The sequence below is a fragment of the Ictalurus furcatus genome, chromosome 11 (genome assembly GCF_023375685.1).
Source record: "Ictalurus furcatus strain D&B chromosome 11, Billie_1.0, whole genome shotgun sequence".
Lineage (NCBI taxonomy): Eukaryota > Metazoa > Chordata > Actinopteri > Siluriformes > Ictaluridae > Ictalurus > Ictalurus furcatus.
In genome coordinates, this window is record NC_071265.1 from 25,417,261 (window position 1) to 25,438,392 (window position 21,132).

Below are 21,132 nucleotides of genomic sequence, written 5' to 3' on the forward strand. Positions count from 1 at the left end.
TCCTAAAAGACTGGAAATTAAACAAAACTGCAAGCTCAGAACAAACCAGTATTAACGCAACGGCCATGTACCAACAGCTTGAACTGGACAGAAGAGTTATAAATTGCTTCCATGATCAATAAAAGTATGCAATAAATTAAAGCTTAACAGGGATGCAGAGGTTTTAAAGTCAGTGTCAAGATGAAGCAGGAAAAAGATATTTCGTTAAGCAGCTAACATTCTTACGCTACGTCCACATTCGTCCGGGTGCATCTGAAAACTGGGCGTTTGTTTTGGAATGCTCTCCGTCCACGCTGCAGTTTTCAAACAAACATTTTCCAAAAAAAAATCGCTCGTCCACACCGGAACGTGCGAAGACGCTTACATCCCGATTCTGCCGAAATGACAGCGATCTTTAACGAAGCTGTCAAACTGCGCAGCAGCACAACAACTGCGGTACAATAGCGTCCACCGTCTTGTTCGTTTTGAGTAGGATGAGTCACATGACTGCGCCACAGGACTAAAAATATGTCAGTTTTCTCAGTCCACACAAAATTTCTCACTTGGGAAAGCGCTTTTGAAACACGCTGGACAAAAACGCTGTCTCAGTGTGGACGGAGAGACGAAACACAGGGAAATAGATGCGTTTTCAAAATGTATCCGGATTACTCTAGACGTAGCCTCAGAATCTCTTGTGTGACCCCAAAACAATCACCAAACACATTACAAATATTTTTTTTGTTTGTTTTTTTTATAAACACAAACGCAGCTAATGTAAGTGGTCAAAATGATTAGCATGGGCCAACTGTGGTATAAGAGGAATAAGAAGGCGGTGACAGTGAGACAGAAAAAGACAAAGAAAGAGAAGAGAGCGACTGTGTATTTGGATCAATGAAACTTTTATGAGCTGCACACTGCTATACACAAACTGTATTCAGAAATACACAGTCAAATATGTAATCATAATAATTTTTCTCCATAAAAGCACCATTACCATATATAATAGTAATAATTATATTACAATAATTTAAACTTCTTTACATTTTAAAACCCTAAGACTGATTAGCCAGTAAGTACATGAAACACGATGCAAAATATTTGATCTTAGGAGTAAGGAGAGTAGGACCACACTCCCTGTTCTTTAGAAAGAAATTTACCCTTCATAAACATAAATCGTATCATACATTTAAGCAGTATGACAGGAGGGAAAACAAAATGGGGCAGGAGCAGGGTGCTGGTGGTGGGAGGTTTGAGCCAGTTAGCATTTGTGCACTGTGGATTAGCATCATAGCTATGAAGTAAGAACTGCAGCAGGACTTGTCTTTTGGTTAAAAGCAGCTCAATCTGCGCAGCGAGTGGCATTCATTAGCTGTGTAATACATGGACAACAATAATCCACCCTTAATCCGATTAAGACCGTACTCTAATTAAGAAACTATCATGTAAACAGCGATTTTTACTGACCTTAATCTAATGAAGGTCATAATCGAAGTAAGCAATAATCGAATTAAGACAGGTGGAGTACTCCTGTTTTAGTCGCATTATGGACGTGTGTTACAGACATGTAAGCACCTTAATCACATCATGAGCGTCGTGTGGGAGTTTTCACCGTGTTTTGCGACAGGACACGATCACACACGGCAGTTTTACGTTTTACGGCGAACAAGAGAGTTCGGCTGCGTCCCAAATCGCATACTTGCCTACTATAGGCCTGTAGCGGGGGGAAAATACATGCATCTCGGCTACTATATAGACGGTAATTATGCGGTTTGGGACACACCCACGGCTTCAAGCAGTTGTCTATTAGCACGTATAGCATGACAAATAATTAACTGCACTTAAAGCTTTCGTAAAAAAAAATAAACAAAAACACCCAAAACTGTATACGGTTCCATAACGAAGACTTACTGTATGTTGATACGTGAAATTCTGGAGGGACGTCGGACGGCGTGGCACGGTGACGTAATGACGCGGGCTCTTAATCTAATTATGTCCTAAAACATGTAAAACGGGTACATGACAGGAGTATTCTAAAAGCGACTCATGTAAACACCTTAATCACATTATTACCTTACTCAGATTAAGGTCAATAATTAGATTACTGCTGTCCATGTAAACGTAGTCACTCTTACAAAGGTCACTCTGCTTCTGTCAGTAATCGTGTGAACGAGTAACCGTTTTGAACAGTCAGTAGCTATGCCATCACGTCCTCTCTCTGTGTAGAGGAGCAACAAAGCTAGCCCAAAACATGCCGGCTAAAGTCATTATATTTAAACATGCACTGTAAAAACCCTGCACTATGTAGGTGTCAGTGGGCGCTTTGAAAAATCCACTCACGGTGAACACAGCCAAGACCTTACACAAAAGGTGCCTGAACCAGCTAAATATTTAAAGCTAAACTTCAGGGGGGAACTCCCCCCGCCCCCGAAATGTCCCTGATTGACTACATGGGGGGGTGAAGCGTGCATAAGGACCTGTAAATGTCCTTTCTATTCTTTACCAAGTGATACAGTTTAAAATAAATAAATCACTAAAGAACGGTCATAACTGGTAACTGGGACAGAAGCACAGTAAGCAGCTTTGTAACTGGAAGAGCAGAGCTTGGGTTTCTGGCAGTTTAATGTGTCACAGTGTTGGGGGGTTAGCAGTGTTGGGTGACAAGCAGTTAATAACTGTTCAACATGTATACAAATACAAAAAAAAAAAGGCTAAGTTAATAAAACAATAATAATAATATGACTGGGTCCAAAATTTAGAGTCCCCTCTGAAAGTATTGGAACAGCATAGCCATTTGGGTTTGAGATCAAATGATGATTATTACATTATTAAAAGTAAATAACATTTAATATTTGTTTGCATATCCGTTGATTGCAATAACTACAGCTAACTGGTGACACGCTCACATCACCAAACTGTTGCATTGTTCTTTTGTGATGCTTTTCCAGGCCTGTACTGCGGCTTCTTTCAGCCGTTTGGTTTTTTTTTGGGGGGGGGGGGGGGGTTCTTTCTTCAGTCTCCTCTTCAGGAGGTGAGATGCCTGTGTTAAGATCTGGTGATCGACTTGGCCAGTCTAAAACCTTCCACCTTTCCCCCCTGATGAAATCCTTTGTTGTGTTCACACTGCTTTTTGGGTCATTGTCTTACAGCATGATGAAGATGCTCCCAATCAGATTGGATGCATTTCTCTGTAAATTGGCAGACAGATTGTTTCTGTAAACTTCTCAACTCATTCTGCTCCAACCATCATGCATTGCATCGATAAAGATTAGTGAGCCTGTTCCAGAACCAGCCATGCAAAGCCAAGCGTGACACTACATTCACCGTGCTTGACCGATGACGTTGTATGTTTCTGATCGTGAGGAAATCTTTTCTTTCTCCACACTCTGGCCTTTCCATCACTTTGGTAGAGGTTAATCTTGGTTCCTGAGCTTTTCTGGCTCATCTATGTATTTTTTGCAAATTCCAACCCGTCCTTCTGATTCTTTCTACTCATGAGTGGTTTGCATCTTGTCGTAAGGCCTCTATATTTCTGCTCTTAAAGTCTTATTCAAACGTTGGATTGCGATACCTTCCCCTGCCCTGTGGAGGCTGTTGGTGAGGTCACTGACTGTTTTTGTGAGTTTCTTCACAGCTCTCACTGTGTTTCTTTCATCGACTGCTGCTGCTTTCCTTGGCCAACCTTTTCGATATCTGGTTGTTAGTACACCAGTGGTTTCTTTCTTGCCATGTTCCAAGTTGTTTAACACATGATGTAAATATCAGGAAATGAAAGCTGAAATCCCATCATCTCAATCATCTTTTGAGCTCAAACCCAAACGTCTTCAGACTATAGCAAAAAAAAAAAAGAAGAAAGAAACTGCCGTACTGTTCCAATACTTTTGGAGGGGACTGCATGTTACTGTCTACAATGTAATGTGGTCAAAACAAACAAACAAAAACAATTTTTAAATCAATAAACATGTTAATAGTTTTTAACATCCAGTACTGTACAAGTCTTACCCAACCGCTTATTTGTCAAGTACAAATTTTGTTATAAAATGTTTACGACTCTGATGTGTTTTTTTTTTTTAAAGCAAAGTTGTCTCACAGCAAATACTGCTGTAGAAATGTTCAATTTCTTTATTTTTGAAGGCATATTTGTTTTCGAGCATTTCTTTGCACATGTGTAAGACTTCTGCACAGCGCTGCACATTTAAAGAACTTAACATAACGTAATAAAGTTTAACAATTAGGTATCATGTTCTGACACAATTCGGGAGTCAGATTTTAGGACCCTGATGTAGATTAAAGACCGAGTCTATTTGAATGATTAATAAATGTCAATCAGCCTGGTTTGATCGTCATGAAGACTCACCCACTTCCACTCTGCCCTGCTTGACTGGTTCAATCTGCGCTTTGACTGAAAACATTGAAGATGCATTAAATAGAACATCAGCTGATTCAATTGCTTTGATAGAATTTGGCTGAAAGCTGATATGCAGACAGGTGCTGCAGATCACTTACAGTCACAATCAAAATGATTCAACCCCCATTGCAAATCAGGCTTATTGTCAACATTTATAGACTTTCAGCTGTTTGCAATGAACAAATCAAACAAAAGCAATTGTTTACAATGACTTCTCCAGTTTCAGAATTATTCAACCGCTTCATGGCAAGCATCTTTAGTACCCTCGAGTGACTCTTTTTAAACACTGTTTAAAAACAGTCAGTGCGTTTACATGGACAACAATAATCCAATCTTAATCCGATTAAGACCATACTCTAATTAAGAAACTATCATGTAAACAGCAATTTTTACTGACCTTAATCTAATGAAGGTCATAATCGAAGTAAGCAATAATCGAATTAAGACAGGTGGAGTACTCCTGTTTTAGTCGCATTATGGACGTGTATTACAGACATGTAAACACCTCAATCACATTATGAGCGTCGTGTGGGAGTTTTCACCGCGTTTTGCGACAGGACACGATCACACACGGCAGTTTTACGTTTTACGGCGAACAAGAGAGTTCGGCTGCGTCCCAAATCGCATACTTGCCTACTATAGGCCTGTAGTGGGGAAAAATACATGCATCTCGGCTACTATATAGTAGGTAAGTACGCGGTTTGGGACACACCCACGGCTTCAAGCAGTTGTCTATTAGCACGTATAGCATGACAAATAATTAACTGCACTTAAAGCGTTCGTAAAAAAATAAATAAATAAAAACACCCCAAACTGTATACGGTTCCATAACGAAGACGAACTGTATGTTGATACGTGAAATTCTGGAGGGACGTCGGACGGCGTGGCGCGGTGACGTACTGACGCGGGCTCTTAATCTAATTATGTCCTAAAACATGTAAAACGGGAATATTCTAAAAGCGACTCATGTAAACACCTTAATCACATTATTATCTTACTCAGAGTAAGGTCAATAATTAGATTACTGCTGTCCATGTGAACGTAGTCACTGATGTGGTCTTCTCTAAACAGAGAAGCTGGCAAGCGAAAACGTTAAGCTTTAAAAGTGATGACGCTGAACGGAATGTAGACGAGGTTTACTTAAGGTTAAAATGCAGCCCAAACTCATAACGTGTATTCGTATTGGAATAAGATCGTATTGGGATTATCATCATGACATAAAAAAAGTTATATTGGCACAGGTGGAAGCCATATTGATCCCACACTTCAGAGACGTCAAACCAAGCTAGATAAATATTAGACAAAACACTATGTGATGTGCAGTTATGCTAACCCCCGTACCACTGAGACTGCGTTTACCCTAAAGATCCCGAGGAAATCAGTGTACCTATACCTGAAGCTACTACCCGTCCCACGGAGAATGAGCTGTCCTTGTCCACCTCTGAAACACATAAAAGCATGTTAATTCCAATCCCAGCAGCAGACCTGCAGTGAGACCTGGGCTTTGTGCAGGAAGAAAAGATGTTATTATATCTTTACACACACTTCCATTAACAGTCCCAGGTGGACGTGGCTGTGGATCTCCTGCTGAGCTGCTCAGTCCTAATCTCATAGAAAATGAAATGATTCTCTGCATCACTTACAGATACTTACACGGCTCCAGATACTCGAGCAAGGCCTTTGAAAAACATTTAAACACCACACCTAGACATCATCATCATCATCATCATCATGATCATCATCCCTGAAATCTGTGAGCGAATGTGACCAGTGGTTAAACTTCAGAAGGTTGATAACCAGCAAATGAAAAAATAAAAGCAGAAAAGAAAGCAGGTCATCAGACCCATGCCAAAACCTGTGACGAGAACGAATTTGTTCAGTGAAAAACTACTGGTGACTAATTACAACACCGTTCACTTTATAATGAACACTAAATCTTAATCAAAATACAGTATTTTCATGGCAAGACAATTGTCTATATTGGACCAATGGAAGACGGCGTGTTTGCTTTTCATAGCGGCGGCCGATTTCATGACTTAATGAGCTCGTGAGTACTGATGTATCACTAATGTTCTACCTGCTGACCCTCGCATACTTTCTGAACAGCTCTTTGAAGAGGGATGGATACGACTGCTTTCCATCGTGTGCCTTAGTAACGAGCTTCACAATAAACTTAAATAATCTCCAGAAAGTCCTCACCTCTCAGTAACCTGGGTTGACTATACAACTGTCAAGACCGTACAATGGTTATGACAAAGCAACTAATACTAAGGCTAATCTTTCAAGGAAAAGATGCAAACTCTCCAAGCAAGGCCAAAAAAAAAAAAAAACTGCTGAAGAAAAACCAAAAGGGCCAAATGAAAGCGTGATTCAGTGAAGGGAATTATGTTTCGACCTCATGAAAGAGTCCAGAGATTCTCCGCAACAACTTTTTTAGGTCTGGATTCAAGGGGCCTGGCTTTTGGATAACTGCCATTGAGGGGCTGTTTTTTTTTTTTAGACTGCTGGCTCTAAGAGACCTGGCTTAAGAAGCTTGAGACCAGACATGGGTTTCAGTGGCAGAACTTCAGCACTGCCTGGCTTTCAGCAATCACATTTCAGAGAGGCCCAGCTTTCTTTCAGAGGCCCGGCTTACGGGGTCTGGCGATTCAAAAGATCCATCTTTCTTTGTTATCTTAGAGGACTGGCTTTCTGTTATAATTTTTATGTTATTTGAATGGTGATCATTTAAATAATTTGTGCAAGTTATCTTGGTGATGCCCAAATTCCTGGCGTCACTATGTGTTTGGTTCCAGACTGTTTTTGTTGGGTGTAGAGGGTATTCAAGAGCCTTTCAGAGGCCTCACTGCAGTTCTAGCTTTCTGAACAGTCCAACCTTTGGAGGTTTAAAAGGCCAGGCCAAGCGTTCCTTTGGAGGCTGTCTGGATCTCTTTCGGAGGACAGGTACTACAAGGTCTTACATTTGCATTTAGCAGACACCCACATCCGGAGTGACTCATTTATAAAACGGAGCATCTGAGGGTTAAGGGCCTTGCTCAAAAGGCCCAGCAGTGGCAGCTTGGTCTTCAAAACTGATCACTGGAAGTGGAGTAAGGGAAGCACAGGATCCTGTTGAGGATCACTTTTAACAGGTGCTTTATAAAACATAACATCTCAAATGCAGTCGGTCATACAATAACAAGGAAAAGGTTAAGATCCTGTTGCTGTGTCGTGTTTATAAAAGGGCGCAAATCAGGAAAAAGACCCTTTCAAACTGCGTCTAATAAGTCGCAGAAGGCCAAGAGTGAGCTTTTTAACGAGCTTCCCGAACTGAGAAGCAAATACGGTGAGGTTCCGAGACCATCAATTAAGTTATCGTACCGTGAATTACTCCGAGCGCTCCGGCCCCATCATGGCTGATTTCTCCTCCGTCTCCCAAATAACTTCAAGATCAGGACAGAGGTGAACACGCGGCAATCTGTGAGCGTTTTGTGTTCCGTTTTCATATTGACGGGAAGCTGGCAGCAGTTTCAATGCCCAGAGGCTGTGAATGCCACAACACAATGCCAACAAACATTACAGTTCTAATTGCAGGCCAACACTGATCGATGAGCCTCAGTTACAGGAATCACTTCCAGCTTTAACCGAAAGCACCTTTTAGGACGGTTCGCTTTTTAAATAGAGCGGAAGAAATTGACTGATCGAGTTACGCAACAGATCTCAAACAATGCAAATTGAACGATTCTTCAAGCCCTACATTGGAGGCAAAGATACAACATCCAGTTGTGGCCAGTTCCATCAGTTAAACAGTACATTTGAATCCATGGCGCCTTTAGGTCAGTCAAGGAAATCGTATACTTGATATTTCTCTTAGGAGAACTTAAAACTTAACGCCGAAATACCCTCAACTCTCCAGTACTCAGAGTGCAGTTGCTCACATGAGATTATTACAGTATGAAGATTGCAGACAGCTTCATGTGATTCTCTCCTAACATTCAGGAATGACTTCCAGCTTTACCGAAAGCACCTTCTAGAAGTGTTGGCTTTTAAATGGAGCGCAGGAAATCTTTCTTTCCGTCGAGTTATGTTGTAGAGACTCATACTTTAGAGGCCCATGCGTTATTCTGCACTTGTTGCTGGCCATCCTGCACCGTTCAGAGCGATCCAGTTCGGAACAAGTGATCAGAAAACAAAAGTTCACAACTCAGTACTGCCAGACAGCACTGCATGGCCCCCGAGCAAGACCCTCAACTGCACAGCTGTGCTCTGTAGTCTGTATCCTGTTACCATTTTCACTGGCGATGAATAAACGCTTCTGACAAACAAATGAATGTAAATATGACGTGAACGCATCGCATTTTCAGCTCTTCTCACAACTCGGTACTTGGGACTGGATTTTACTTCATGGAGTCGTTTTGAATAAATACATCTGTCTATATCAATGAATTTATTTTGCAGCTGCGCATGATTGGAGGATCAGTTCAGCCAAAAATAAATCCAATTTCCCCTAATCGCACATGTATGGTTTTTTTTTTTTTTTTTAAATCTGCCAAGTAATACCGTTTGTACATAGATAGGTTTTCATAAAATATCAGGATAAATCTGTGGTAAAATTGTATTACATTCGTTGTGGTCTAACTGTAAAAGTCGTGGTTACTGATGAATGAATAAATGTTTACATTTTGAAACAAATACATGAATAAATGCATAAAACAGCACTGATATGACAGAGGTTTATTAAAGGCCACTGATAAGTCGGATACTAAGAGACTCTGCCAGCAACGTACTGTACAAGTCTGCCATGTGGCCTATTGTGTAAAACGGCTTAAGTAAGAAATGCAGGCAAGATCACATTGACATTTTATTCATTTAGCAGATGCTTTCATCCAAGTTAGGGGTTAGATAAGTGTTCACGGAAGAGCTGGGCTTTTAGATTTATTTATTTTTTTCTTTTTTGAAGATTGACAGATTCTCCAGTCTGGATTTGAGGTTGTAAGTTCATTAAAAGATTCCAGGATTTTTTTTTTTCTTTCAACAACACACAAAAAAAAAAAAGTAGAAAATTTCCACACATTCTTGCAAAAATGCAATGGGTGCAACAGTTTTGAAACAAACACTGTTGCAGTATCGCATTAGGAAGCCTCTACTGATTCCCAACATGACAACATGTACAAAGTGATTATTGGCTCTGTGTAACCCCTTCAGATATACTGTCAATTCTACACTGTATACACACACACACACACACACACAACAGCGCGTATACACCACATCTTTAACCGACGTGTTTTACTGACGTGTGTGACGGCCATTACTCTAGACGCAAACGTCAAAAGAGGATCAGTCTGGTCTTCTGAGAATGGCTTCAGTGGCGGTGGCTGAGCTCCCTCCTCTGGTCAGCACCAGTAAACCTTTCCGACACGACTTTTCCAATTCCCAAATGTGTGAACGTTTTAAAAAATGTCTAAAAGAGGTACAGGTTGCTGCTGTCACCACAGCTCGATCAGATGTCTCTCACACAGTATACAATTTAATAAAATCTGAAATAGTAACCAACAGGAATAACTCAAAATACTTTTTTTTTTCCCCTTCCCATTTTACTTCGCGCTGGAGTGCTGTAGGTGTCGGTCTAGCAGTTTAACAGGTAAAGTGCGTGCCACCCACTTTTACTGCTGTGACTATACCAACCAGTGTTACAAAATTTTCAGACTACAAACAAAACTTCTGACAAATGATTAAGGGCATGGGAAATCAAGCTTTAGCAAGTATACTAATATATATATATTATGTGTGTATATGTATATGTATATATATAAAACACAGAGAGAGAGAGAGAGAGAGATCAGCCATAATATTAAGACCACCTGCCTAATATTTTGTAGGTCCCCCTTATGCCAGAGTTTCCCAGCAGAACATTGCCCAGAGCATCACACTGCCTCCACCCGCTTGGCTTCTTCCCATAGTGCACCCTGGTGCCATGTCTTTCCCAGGTACGTGATGCAGACACACACCCAGTCCTCCACAAATCATGATTCATCAGACCAGGCCACCTTCTTGCATTCCTCCATGGTCCAGTTCTGATGCTCATGTGCCCACTGTAGGCGCTTTCAGCAGTGGACAGGGGTCAGCATGGGCACCCTGACCCATCTGTGGCTACACAGCCCCATACGCAGCAAGCTGCGATGCACTGTGTGTTCTGAAACCTTTCCATCATCGCCAGCAATTTCAATCAATTTGCGCTACAGTGGCTCTTCTGTGGGAATTGGACCGGACAGGCTAGCCTTCGCTCCCCGTGAGCATCAGTGAGCCTTGGGCGCCCATGACCCTGTCACCAGTTGTCATTCACTGAACCACTTTTGGTATGTACTGAGCACTGTATACCGGGAACCCCCAACAAGACTCCCCGTTTTGGAGATGCTCTGACCCGGTCATCTAGCCATCACAATTTGGCCCTTGTCAAAGTGGCTCAGATATCTGAAGAGCCATGTCAATAAACACTGACATCCAAAACACAACTGTTCCTATACACACACACACACACACACACCATCTTCTCAATGCATCCACTTAACCTGATACTGCATACGTGGACTAACATTAATTATTTGCTTTCTGGTACAGTTTTAATATTCTGATGACTACAAAAACGTGAAAGCTCATATAGTCATACAGACATACAGCTCTTAGAGTCTGTTAAAATTTTTATGCTGTATTATAAAAGGAATAGTTTCAGTTGTAACATCTGACTGCAAAATCCTGCATCGAAACCTGTGCCTGCATCACAATAAACGCATTCTGTATTAATATTCCAGGTTATAAACCAATACTTTTTTTCATTTAAGCCATTGTTCTGTACATTTGACCATCGCGGCAATCAAAGCGAACTGTTAACAGATTACATTGTGTGGCTGAGGAATTCCTTATTGCGAATGAAATCTGCGAGCAAATTTCATTATTTATTAAACACTAAATTTCATTATACAGGGTGTCCCAAAAGTCTCCATACATACAGGTAATGAACACTTTTTTTTAGCAAAATGTCTTTAAAAAAAAAAAAAAAAAAAAAAAAAAATCATACTTCGTTTGTATTATATACATTTTTTTCAGATAGCCTTTAAGAATGCCTTTGACACAAGAACATCATACTGAATCATTCTAATGGCTGGAGCAGGAAGCTGTCGCAAAGTTGCGATGGACTTTAACAGGAAACATGACATCACATCATGCACAACACCATTGCCAAACTTATCATCAAATTCAAGAAGACTAGCAGTATCGCAGACCAACCGAGAACTGGATGTTGAACGATGTCAATGAGCTCCACCGACGTGGTTCCCTATGTATGGAGACTTTTGGAACACCCTGTATTGTTGGTCACCATTTTATACAAACAATAATCCACTTGAGTGTGTGTTGCACCCACATGCTGTACCTAAGAACATGCTTACAAGTAACAAGTACAAGCTTACTATAACACAACTACTACCGTAATCTCACATTTTTAGAAGTCCTATGACTATAAGCATCTATGGTTTTTTTGGTTTTTTCGCAATAAGAAACACTTGTGTAAATGTAGTGTCTATAAGAGTTTGCACTTTTGCAACTACTTACTATGTGAGGAAAACGGTCACTAATATACAACCACAACGAGATTGACAAGTGAGTTGTTGCTGTTTAAAATAGCACCACACACACACACACACACACAAGATTCCTACTGAACATCCAGCACATCGGTCAATCAGCCGACATACTGAATGTGTGATTATATATTAGAACGTAATGCAAATGTAAGAAAAGAGAAACAGAGAGATGTACTAACGTGGTCTTTGGACCCAGGTGCGGAGGTGCAGTCTCCCAGACGAATAGTACAGGAAGCCGAGAACCAGCATGGGACAGAGTATCAGCATCACATTCCTCGTGGGCTTCATCGCTCTCATCTCTCATTGGCCATCTTCAGACGATCGTCTGAGAGAGGAACATACACACGCACACGATATAGTCACATCGACAAAATATTGCTGATTGTACAACAGTACTTTCATGTCACCCGCAGTGCTCCATCAGGTTAGGGTAGGAGACGGAAAATGCTAAGCACGGTGTAATAGAAAACGCACTACAAAAATAGCTGCAAGACGGAAAGACAGGAAGGAAACGTGTGCGCGCGCGTGTGCTTTTACGCCATAGGAGTATCTCTAAAGTAGCAGCCTGAAATGACTTTTCTTCTTCTTAAAAAAAAAGAGTAGCAGCCAATGTTATGAAGTGTTGCAGGAAATCTGTGTTTAGAGGTGTGCAAAAAACCCATCGAGTGTTGCTGCGGCTGAATTCTACAAACCACCACCAATTATGAAAAGAAAAAAAACTTGCTTAAGATAAAACTGAGATACTTTAAGATAAATATATTTAAGCAAAACAAAACGGAAATGTTTATTAAGCTTTTTTTTTTAAAAAAAAAAAACAAACAAAAAACTTTGGGTGTGTGGGAGTTTGGAGGATTGTGAGAGTAAGCAGAACATGCCAATGCTTCGAAGGATGTAATGTTATTTAATTGCGAATCTGTTTTTAGAGGATTTAAACCTAACATGGTGAACAAATTATATTATAGAATTCAGGCAATTTTACTGGGGTTATCTCATACAGTGTAGCAAGTAATAATCTGGAAAGACCTTTGTAATATCACAGTCTAAAACTGGATTTAAAGAGAAGCAAATTAGTAGATGAATCACATGAAAATGTATCACTTGAATATGAATCACATGAAAATGAATCACATGTAAATAAATCACATGAAAATGTATCACATGAAAATGTATCACTTGAATATGAATCACATGAAAATGAATCACATGAAAATGAATCACATGAAAATGAATCATACGTAAATGAATCACATGTAAATGAACCATATGAAAATGAATAAATTAATTAAAGACAAAAAAAAAAAAAAAAAACTTGCCATGGCTGCCAAATGTATAGTTTATAAAAAATAAATATTTTATTTATTACTTATAGCTTTTAGAACTTTGATTCTGATTGAGATGTGTGCTAAAGAGAAAAAAATCCATTGTATTTCATCTCAGAATTTATATATATATATATATATATATATATATATATATATATATATATATATATATATATATATATATATATTAGAAAATATCATGTGAACATTTCCCCAGGTCACCAAAGTATTTCAATATTTTAACTATCCACTGCATAGTGAAGTATGCACAGTGCTTCGGTGTGTATATGCATGTCAAACAATGTGTGCGCATTTTTACATTACTACAGTGCCGCCCGAAAGTTTGTGAACCCTTTAGAATTTTACATTTATAAATATCATAAATATGCATCATCAAAAACGTCATCAAATTTTCACACAAGTCCGAAAAGTAGATAAAGAGAACCCAATTAAGCAAAAGATTAACCGTTATCTTGATCCTTTCCGTCACATTTTGCACTGCAAACATCAATGACGGCTTTAACTTGTCAACGCTGGCAAGTGACCACGGTATAAGCGGGATAATCCACGGCTAGTTGTGCGTTACGCGAATTTAATGCACGGTGTGGAGGCCTAGTACACCTAGCCGTGGATTATCCCTTACATATACCTAGACATGAAACCCAGCTTAAAGAAATGAAAGTTATAAATATCTAACCCTGACTGTGAATGTTTCTGCATTCACAATAGGCTTGTGCAATACCATGACTGTATCAGCAGTACATGATATTACACTGCCAGCTCACACGCTCTCGGCTGGACTCGCGCAGGGTGTGTGCTCTCTTTCTGTCAAGATAACTGGAAAATGTTTCATTGGGTTCATTAATGTGAAACAAAATCTATAAATTCATGTTTGACTAGCGTCGGCTAACAGACAAGTACACATTTAACATCAGTAACCTACATTTATTATTAGGGATGTCGGCTAAATTGTTAGTCGAAAACGGTGAAACACAAAAGACAAACGTTCTGATCTGAAAAGATTAGATAAGCCCACAAGAAGACGTGTCCAATCTAAACTCTTTACAAATCATGTTAATAATGATGATAATTAGAAAGTTGATAATGATAATTAGAAAGTGATTTAATACAGTACTTTTGTGGTCCTGTGCCTGCACACCTGGTAATATTATTACACCTCGCTTTACTCTCCTTAAATCTGAAATGGTAGAAACAGTTCACAGGCTTTAAGCTTTTGGTTCTGGATGTTTAAACAGCTTATCGCAATTCTTTTAAACAATGATATGCGAGCGGGGGGAGGGAAAAAAAAAATCTGCTAGTCGATAAGCCTAACTCTAATTCCTAAATGCATCACTATAAAACGTTCATTTTCATTACAACAGGACGATCTCTTCCTGTTACACTACTTTATTCACTCCATGAAAATTATTCACCAATACAAATGGACATAATTAAGGAAAAGTGAAATCATCTCAGGTTTCAGAGAAGCCTCGCGCCAACATTGGTCAGTTTTTCCCTTAATGAGCCACGTTCACCCTGACATGCAACTTCCTCTTATGGAATATCTTATGTTTAGCGTCAGACGCTGCTGAAAGAAGGTCATAGCCTTGAGAACAGGAAAAGTGGCCGTGACCTGTATATATGACGTTCTGATCCAAAATAACTTTCACCACTCTGTTTTCTCCTCGTGGCAGTTTTTACCTCCTACTACACCCAGTTAGGTTGTGTAAAGCTGAAACACTGCTTAATTTAACCATAAATAAAGCATCAAGCACTGCTGAGTGTAGCCAACGTAGCCAGTTGGCTAATGTTCTATTCCAACGTGCTGTTGAATTCCTGATTCTCATAGGTCAAAAGTTATTGATTAGCTGTCTAACAACAAGGCTGATATAAAAGCTTGTTCTAAAATGCTATCGTCTCTATAGTAACAACTTTAACAGGGACTTGTATGACGGACATGCAATTTAAACAGTTTTTTTTTTGTTTTTTGTTTTTTTTTTTAAAGTGTGCAATTGTTGATGTAAACATTATTTAGCATTTTTTCAGGAAGAGTCTCCAGCGTCAGCGATCTGTAACGGTCTGGTGGACTTTTGCGGTTTCTCAATAACAAGACGAGCAGCATGTTTGTCTTATTAACGTCAAGAAACAGAAAAGAAAAGAAAAAAAGAGAGAGAGAGAGAGAGAGAGAGAGAGAGAGAGAGAGAGAGAGAGAGAGAGAGAGAGAGAGAGAGACCGGTCCAGGAATGACTGCTGATAGCTGCTATAACGCAAGTGATAACAGGAACTAATTTGTTTCGTAGATGTTCCACAACATTAAATGTTTCTCTAAACAAATAAATAGAATGCTGTTTCGTTCATTAAAAAAAAAAGCAACTGTCGCCAAAATTGCTGTGGTAGAAGAGAAATACTTTAGGAGGTGCTGTTATTGGAAAATAATCAACAGCAGCACATCCCACTGAGTTTAATTCTATACTTATCAGACTTGCATATAAGGCTGAAGCACATTAATTCACACGTCATAAGTAGCCCAGAATTACATTCAAGTAATTGATTCCTGATCAATTATTTAATTCAATAAGTGTGAGGGCTCTAGTGTATTAGATCTAACAAAGATCCTTCACCTTAGGATCTAACCATCTCTACATCACAATAAAGTGCAGAATTCAAGCGGAATTTAGCATACACACGTTGGCTGAGTTAGATGTGCACAGTCATTGCTGTGCTTTGGCCACTGCTACAGTTTCACTGTAAATCAATGGCTGCCAATGCCTCCTGTATTTCCATTTCTGTGGTACTGAGCAGACTGCCAAGCTTTCTGAGCACAGCTTCATCACGGAGTATTATAATCTATCTGAAACCGGATGCTTCTTTCCAGTGGTTGATGACGGTATTTAGAACGGTCCCCTATATCTAAACTGAATTTTTAACTACGGACCACCAGGGCATTTCAACTGCCCTGTCCACCCAGTCACATCAGTCTACGCCCCCTCACAGTCCAAAGATTTGTAGAAAGACTGTTTAATAACAAGTGGTGAAAAATGATTTCGCATTTGGCTAAACAAAACAAGAAGGTGATGATGATCACCTTGATGATCCTCAAACCTTTTGGGAGAATGTTCTGTGGATTGATGAGTCGACAGTGGAACTGTTTGGAAGACAGGGGTCCCGTTACATTTGGTACATACCAAACACCGAATTCCACAAAAAGAACATCATACCTACGGTCAAGCATGGTGGTGGAAGTGTGATGATGTGGAGAAGCTTTGCTGCTTCAGGGCCTGGGCAAACTGCAATAATTGAGGGAAACATGAATTCTGCTCTCTACCAGAAAATCCTAAAGGAGAATGTCCGGTCTTCAGTCCGTAAGTTGAAACTCAAGCATAACTGGATTATGCAGCAAGACAATGACGTAAAGATTGGAATAAGTCCTAGTCCAAGAAGTAAGTGAAAGACTGATCTCCAGTTACTGGAAACATTTGGTTGTAGTTATTGCTGCTAAGGGTGGCACAACCACATTTTAAGTTTAAAGGGGCAATTAGTTTTTCACACTAATGATAGGTGTTGAATAACTTTTGTTGCTTCAATAAACTCTGCAAACTGTTTACTCAGGTGGCCTTTGTATTATGTTGTATTTCGTTTGAAGATCAAAAACTATTTAGTATGAGATATACACGAAAAAGGAAGAAATCAGAATAAGGGTAAATACTTTTTCACAGCACTGTACTTCCTCTATCCAGTTTTCTTTTAATATTCTGATTTCATCATCAACTCTCCCAAACAAGCCATGCAATCACGCCAGTAATCCAATCAGAGAGGGAAAATAAAATGAAAAATCTGTGAAAACTCTTCCTTTTCTGATCTGTATCTAACCCTGTAGCTAATACCCGGTGTAATGTGTTTCCGTCATCTGGATAATTTAAATAAATGTTCTACGACAGTATTTTCTCCAAGTACTTGGTTCAATCTGCTGAAATAGTCTGCCGACTCAGTCAGTTGATGGCGCTTGATCCAATATCTCCTCACTATTATTACTACACCCTTCATACTGGGGCCATGCAACGTCTCCATGTCCACATTCTGAACGCGAAACATGTAAACAAATAGTACAAAACCGGAATAAACTAAAAGAGGAGATATTTATTTCTCCTTCACAAGAAGTGGTCGTAGGGGAACTGGTGGCTCAGTGGTAATGCCTTCTCACTGGAAGGTTGGAAGTTTTAAACCCCAGCACTACCACCGCTAAAGTCCCCGTGAAGTGCCACCATCCCCTTTTTAAATAAGCAATTGCGTTCAATTTACCAAAGCTAAGCCGTGAGCTGGCACAAATACCGTCTTCTTCAAATTGAATGAACTTAATAACACACATATTTACCACCCATGCTTACTGATATGACCTCACTCTCTCAACAACGGCAACTTGAGCAGGGTGATATTTGTAATGTCGGGGCGGGACGCTTCAGATTCTAAAGAGCATTTGATTGGACAGAAAATCTGATAAGAAGTTGAAGTCCAGGATGACGTCATCAAAATTGTTGATCCACATTGGCGGTAGAGAGAGACTGCACATTTTGAACGCATAACTCATCGAAATGTGAATTTTGTTCTTGTTTTGGAGCACACTAGCCTATAGATAAAGAAATAAATAAATAAAAAAAATGGTAAACATATCCATACTAAAAAGCCACAAAATTTCAAGTTTGAATTCACGGGGACTTTATCTACTCAGTGGTATCCTGCCTACACTGGAAGACGCTTTGGATAAAACTGTTCAGCCAAACAAGCAAATGTAAATGGACAAAAACTTTATGCAAAATGGAAGTTTTTCTTTAAATGATTAAATAATAACAATAATAACAACCAACCCCAGATAAATGGTATGTTGCCACAGAGGTACAGTAGAGGATTAATAATAATAATAATAATAATAATAATAATAATAATAAGTGAAGGGGTGGATGAGTAATGTTGGTTATATCTGGAAATAAAGGTTCATTTATTAAGGTTAGGGGAACGTGCTGTTGCTAATACACTTTTATACATCTATAAGAACACAGCATTGATATCACACCCCTGCTGAAAAAACCCCCAAAAATAACAGAAACCCTCAGAAAATTTGCAATGATTTTAAGGAAATTGTATTAGTTTTAATGGAAACTGTAATGGTCCCTGTAGGTCTCTACTGGTAATTTGGTGCCTTCTATTAGTGACATGTCTATTGGATACCATTAAAAACCAATACTGTTAATGGTTTTAATGGTATTTGTAGTAGAAACCGTTAGAATTTCTGTGATGGTTTCTATTGTTGGTTTTTTTTCCCCATCAGGTCCCTATCATCAGGCATGTATACCAGGTCCCTATCATCAGCCATGTGTACCAGGTCCCTCTCATCAGCCATGTGTACCAGGTCCCTCTCATCAGCCATGTGTACCAGGTCCCTCTCATCAGCCATGTGTACCAGGTCCCTCTCATCAGCCATGTGTACCAGGTCCCTATCATCAGCCATGTGTACCAGGTCCCTATTAGCCATGTATACCAGGTCCCTATTAGCCATGTGTACCAGGTCCCTCTCATCAGCCATGTGTACCAGGTCCCTATCATCAGCTATGTGAACCAGGTCCCTATTAGCCATGTGTACCAGGTCCCTCTCATCATCCATGTGAACCAGGTCCCTATTAGCCATGTGTACCAGGTCCCTCTCATCAGCCATGTGTACCAGGTCCCTATCATCAGCCATGTGTACCAGGTCCCTATCATCAGCCATGTGTACCAGGTCCCTCTCATCAGCCATGTGAACCAGGTCCCTATTAGCCATGTGTACCAGGTCCCTATCATCAGCCATGTGTACCAGGTCCCTATCATCAGCCATGTGTACCAGGTCCCTATCATCAGCCATGTGTACCAGGTCCCTATCATCAGCCATGTGTACCAGGTCCCTCTCATCAGCCATGTGAACCAGGTCCCTATTAGCCATGTGTACCAGGTCCCTATCATCAGCCATGTGTACCAGGTCCCTATCATCAGCAATGTGTACCAGGTCCCTCTAATCAGCCATGTGTACCAGGTCCCTATCATCAGCCATGTGTACCAGGTCCCTATCATCAGCCATGTGTACCAGGTCCCTATCATCAGCCATGTGTACCAGGTCCCTCTCATCAGCAATGTGAACCAGGTCCCTATCATCAGCCATGTGTACCAGGCCCCTCTCATCAGCCACGTGTACCAGGTCCCTATCATCAGCCATGTGTACCAGGTCCCTATCATCAGCCATGTGTACCAGGTCCCTCTCATCAGCCATGTGTACCAGGCCCCTCTCATCAGCCACGTGTACCAGGTCCCTATCATCAACCACGTGTATTAGGTCCCTCTCATCAGCCATGTGTACCAGGTCCCTATCATCAGCAATGTGAACCAGGTCCCTCTCATCAGCAATGTGAACCAGGTCCCTCTCATCAGCCATGTGTACCAGGTCCCTATCATCAACCACGTGTATTAGGTCCCTATCATCAGCCATGTGCACCAAGTCGATATTAGCCATGTGTACCAGGTCCCTAATCAGCCATATGTACCAGGTCCCTGACACACAGTTCACAGAACATGTTACAGCTATAAATATAAACACCATGGCTAACCTCCAACCATATCATACATATTAACCTTCACACTGAACACTTGGTCAGTCTGGTGCAGAATTCGCCATTAAAAGGTTTCCCATTCGTGTTTATTTATGTAAAATTAAATATACATTTAAGCACCCTACACTTTCACGAGGCTGTGTAACGTTTAACTCCCACTGCTGCCTACAACACGGGGGCTGAATACCAAACGACGCAGTCCTCCCTACATAGGTGAACTAGACGACGTATAAAATGAAGTCTTCTACGCAATACATAGCGCACCGCACAGCTATTCGGTATTTAACCATTCCGCTAACTACGAAGCCACATACACAGCTGCGCTGCGTTTACAATCACTCGGAAACCGTTTTGCTCATTTCTTTCGTTTGTAAATTTGTTAGCACCCCATGACATTAAAGTGAAAACGTTAACAAACAACAGAAGTTCAATAAACGTTAGCTAGGGTTTATCGTTTACCTTGCAACGTTTCCCTCAGAAAAAACCCACACACGGAGTAAATGTACAAAAACGCAGCCAGGACACGACGGCACCGTGAAACACACACAGCCATCTTGTTCCTAAACGGTCACAATTCCTGTAAAAAAAAAAGAGCCGAACTCCATTTTAGACCGTATTCTCAATCTTCATACGTACAGGTCAGACCACGTCCCAGCAACAACCTTCCCCTGCCCCAATCCCAAGTCAGCGCGCATGCGCAGTGTATATCTCGGTCGGGGTCGTGAAAGCGGTTTATGTGCGGTATAATGTGGAAGAGGTTGCAAGATTGTCCTTTGCTTCTTCCGTTTTCTTCTACTTCTTATTCTCTTTTTGCCCTACTTAAACAACGTCTCTGTCATGTGTCACACAGGCAGCTGACTCTTAAACAGCAGCTGGACAAAATAAAGTCACTTTAATTCTGAGTATTCAAATATAAATAGGACCAAATGACACCTGTGGACACCTGAACATCACATCCATATGTGGGACTTCCCCAGACTGTTGAGAATGTCTTTGTATTCCGTGGATCTGTAGTCTATTTTTACTGGAGCTAAGAAGTCCAAACATGTTTCAGCATGGCAGTTGCTCTGTGAGGGCCGTGAAGACGTGGTTTGAAGAACTCGAGTGTTCTCCTCAACACTGCAGTGCTGACTGCACACCAGGCCTCCTCACCCGAGATCAGTACCTGACCT

General features: G+C 40.5%; 1 protein-coding gene across 8 annotated transcripts in view; it reads right to left on the minus strand.

Annotated features, from left to right (window-relative positions):
• Window positions 1–21,132, minus strand: part of st3gal3a (ST3 beta-galactoside alpha-2,3-sialyltransferase 3a) — a 54,086-nt gene that overhangs the window by 28,416 nt on the left and 4,538 nt on the right. For 2 of the 8 annotated variants that reach the window (XM_053636820.1, XM_053636821.1), the window contains 3 exons: window positions 12,186–12,331; window positions 5,772–5,825; window positions 4,334–4,378 (listed from right to left, as the gene is read on the minus strand). In XM_053636820.1, the coding sequence (XP_053492795.1) occupies window positions 4,334–4,378; window positions 5,772–5,825; window positions 12,186–12,303 (217 nt within the window). In that variant the 5' untranslated portion in view covers window positions 12,304–12,331. Of the gene's footprint in view, window positions 1–4,333; window positions 4,379–5,771; window positions 5,826–12,185; window positions 12,332–20,419; window positions 20,674–21,132 lie in introns of those variants that run through there. The other 6 variants (XM_053636819.1, XM_053636823.1, XM_053636822.1 and 3 more) reach the window with 6 other exon arrangements.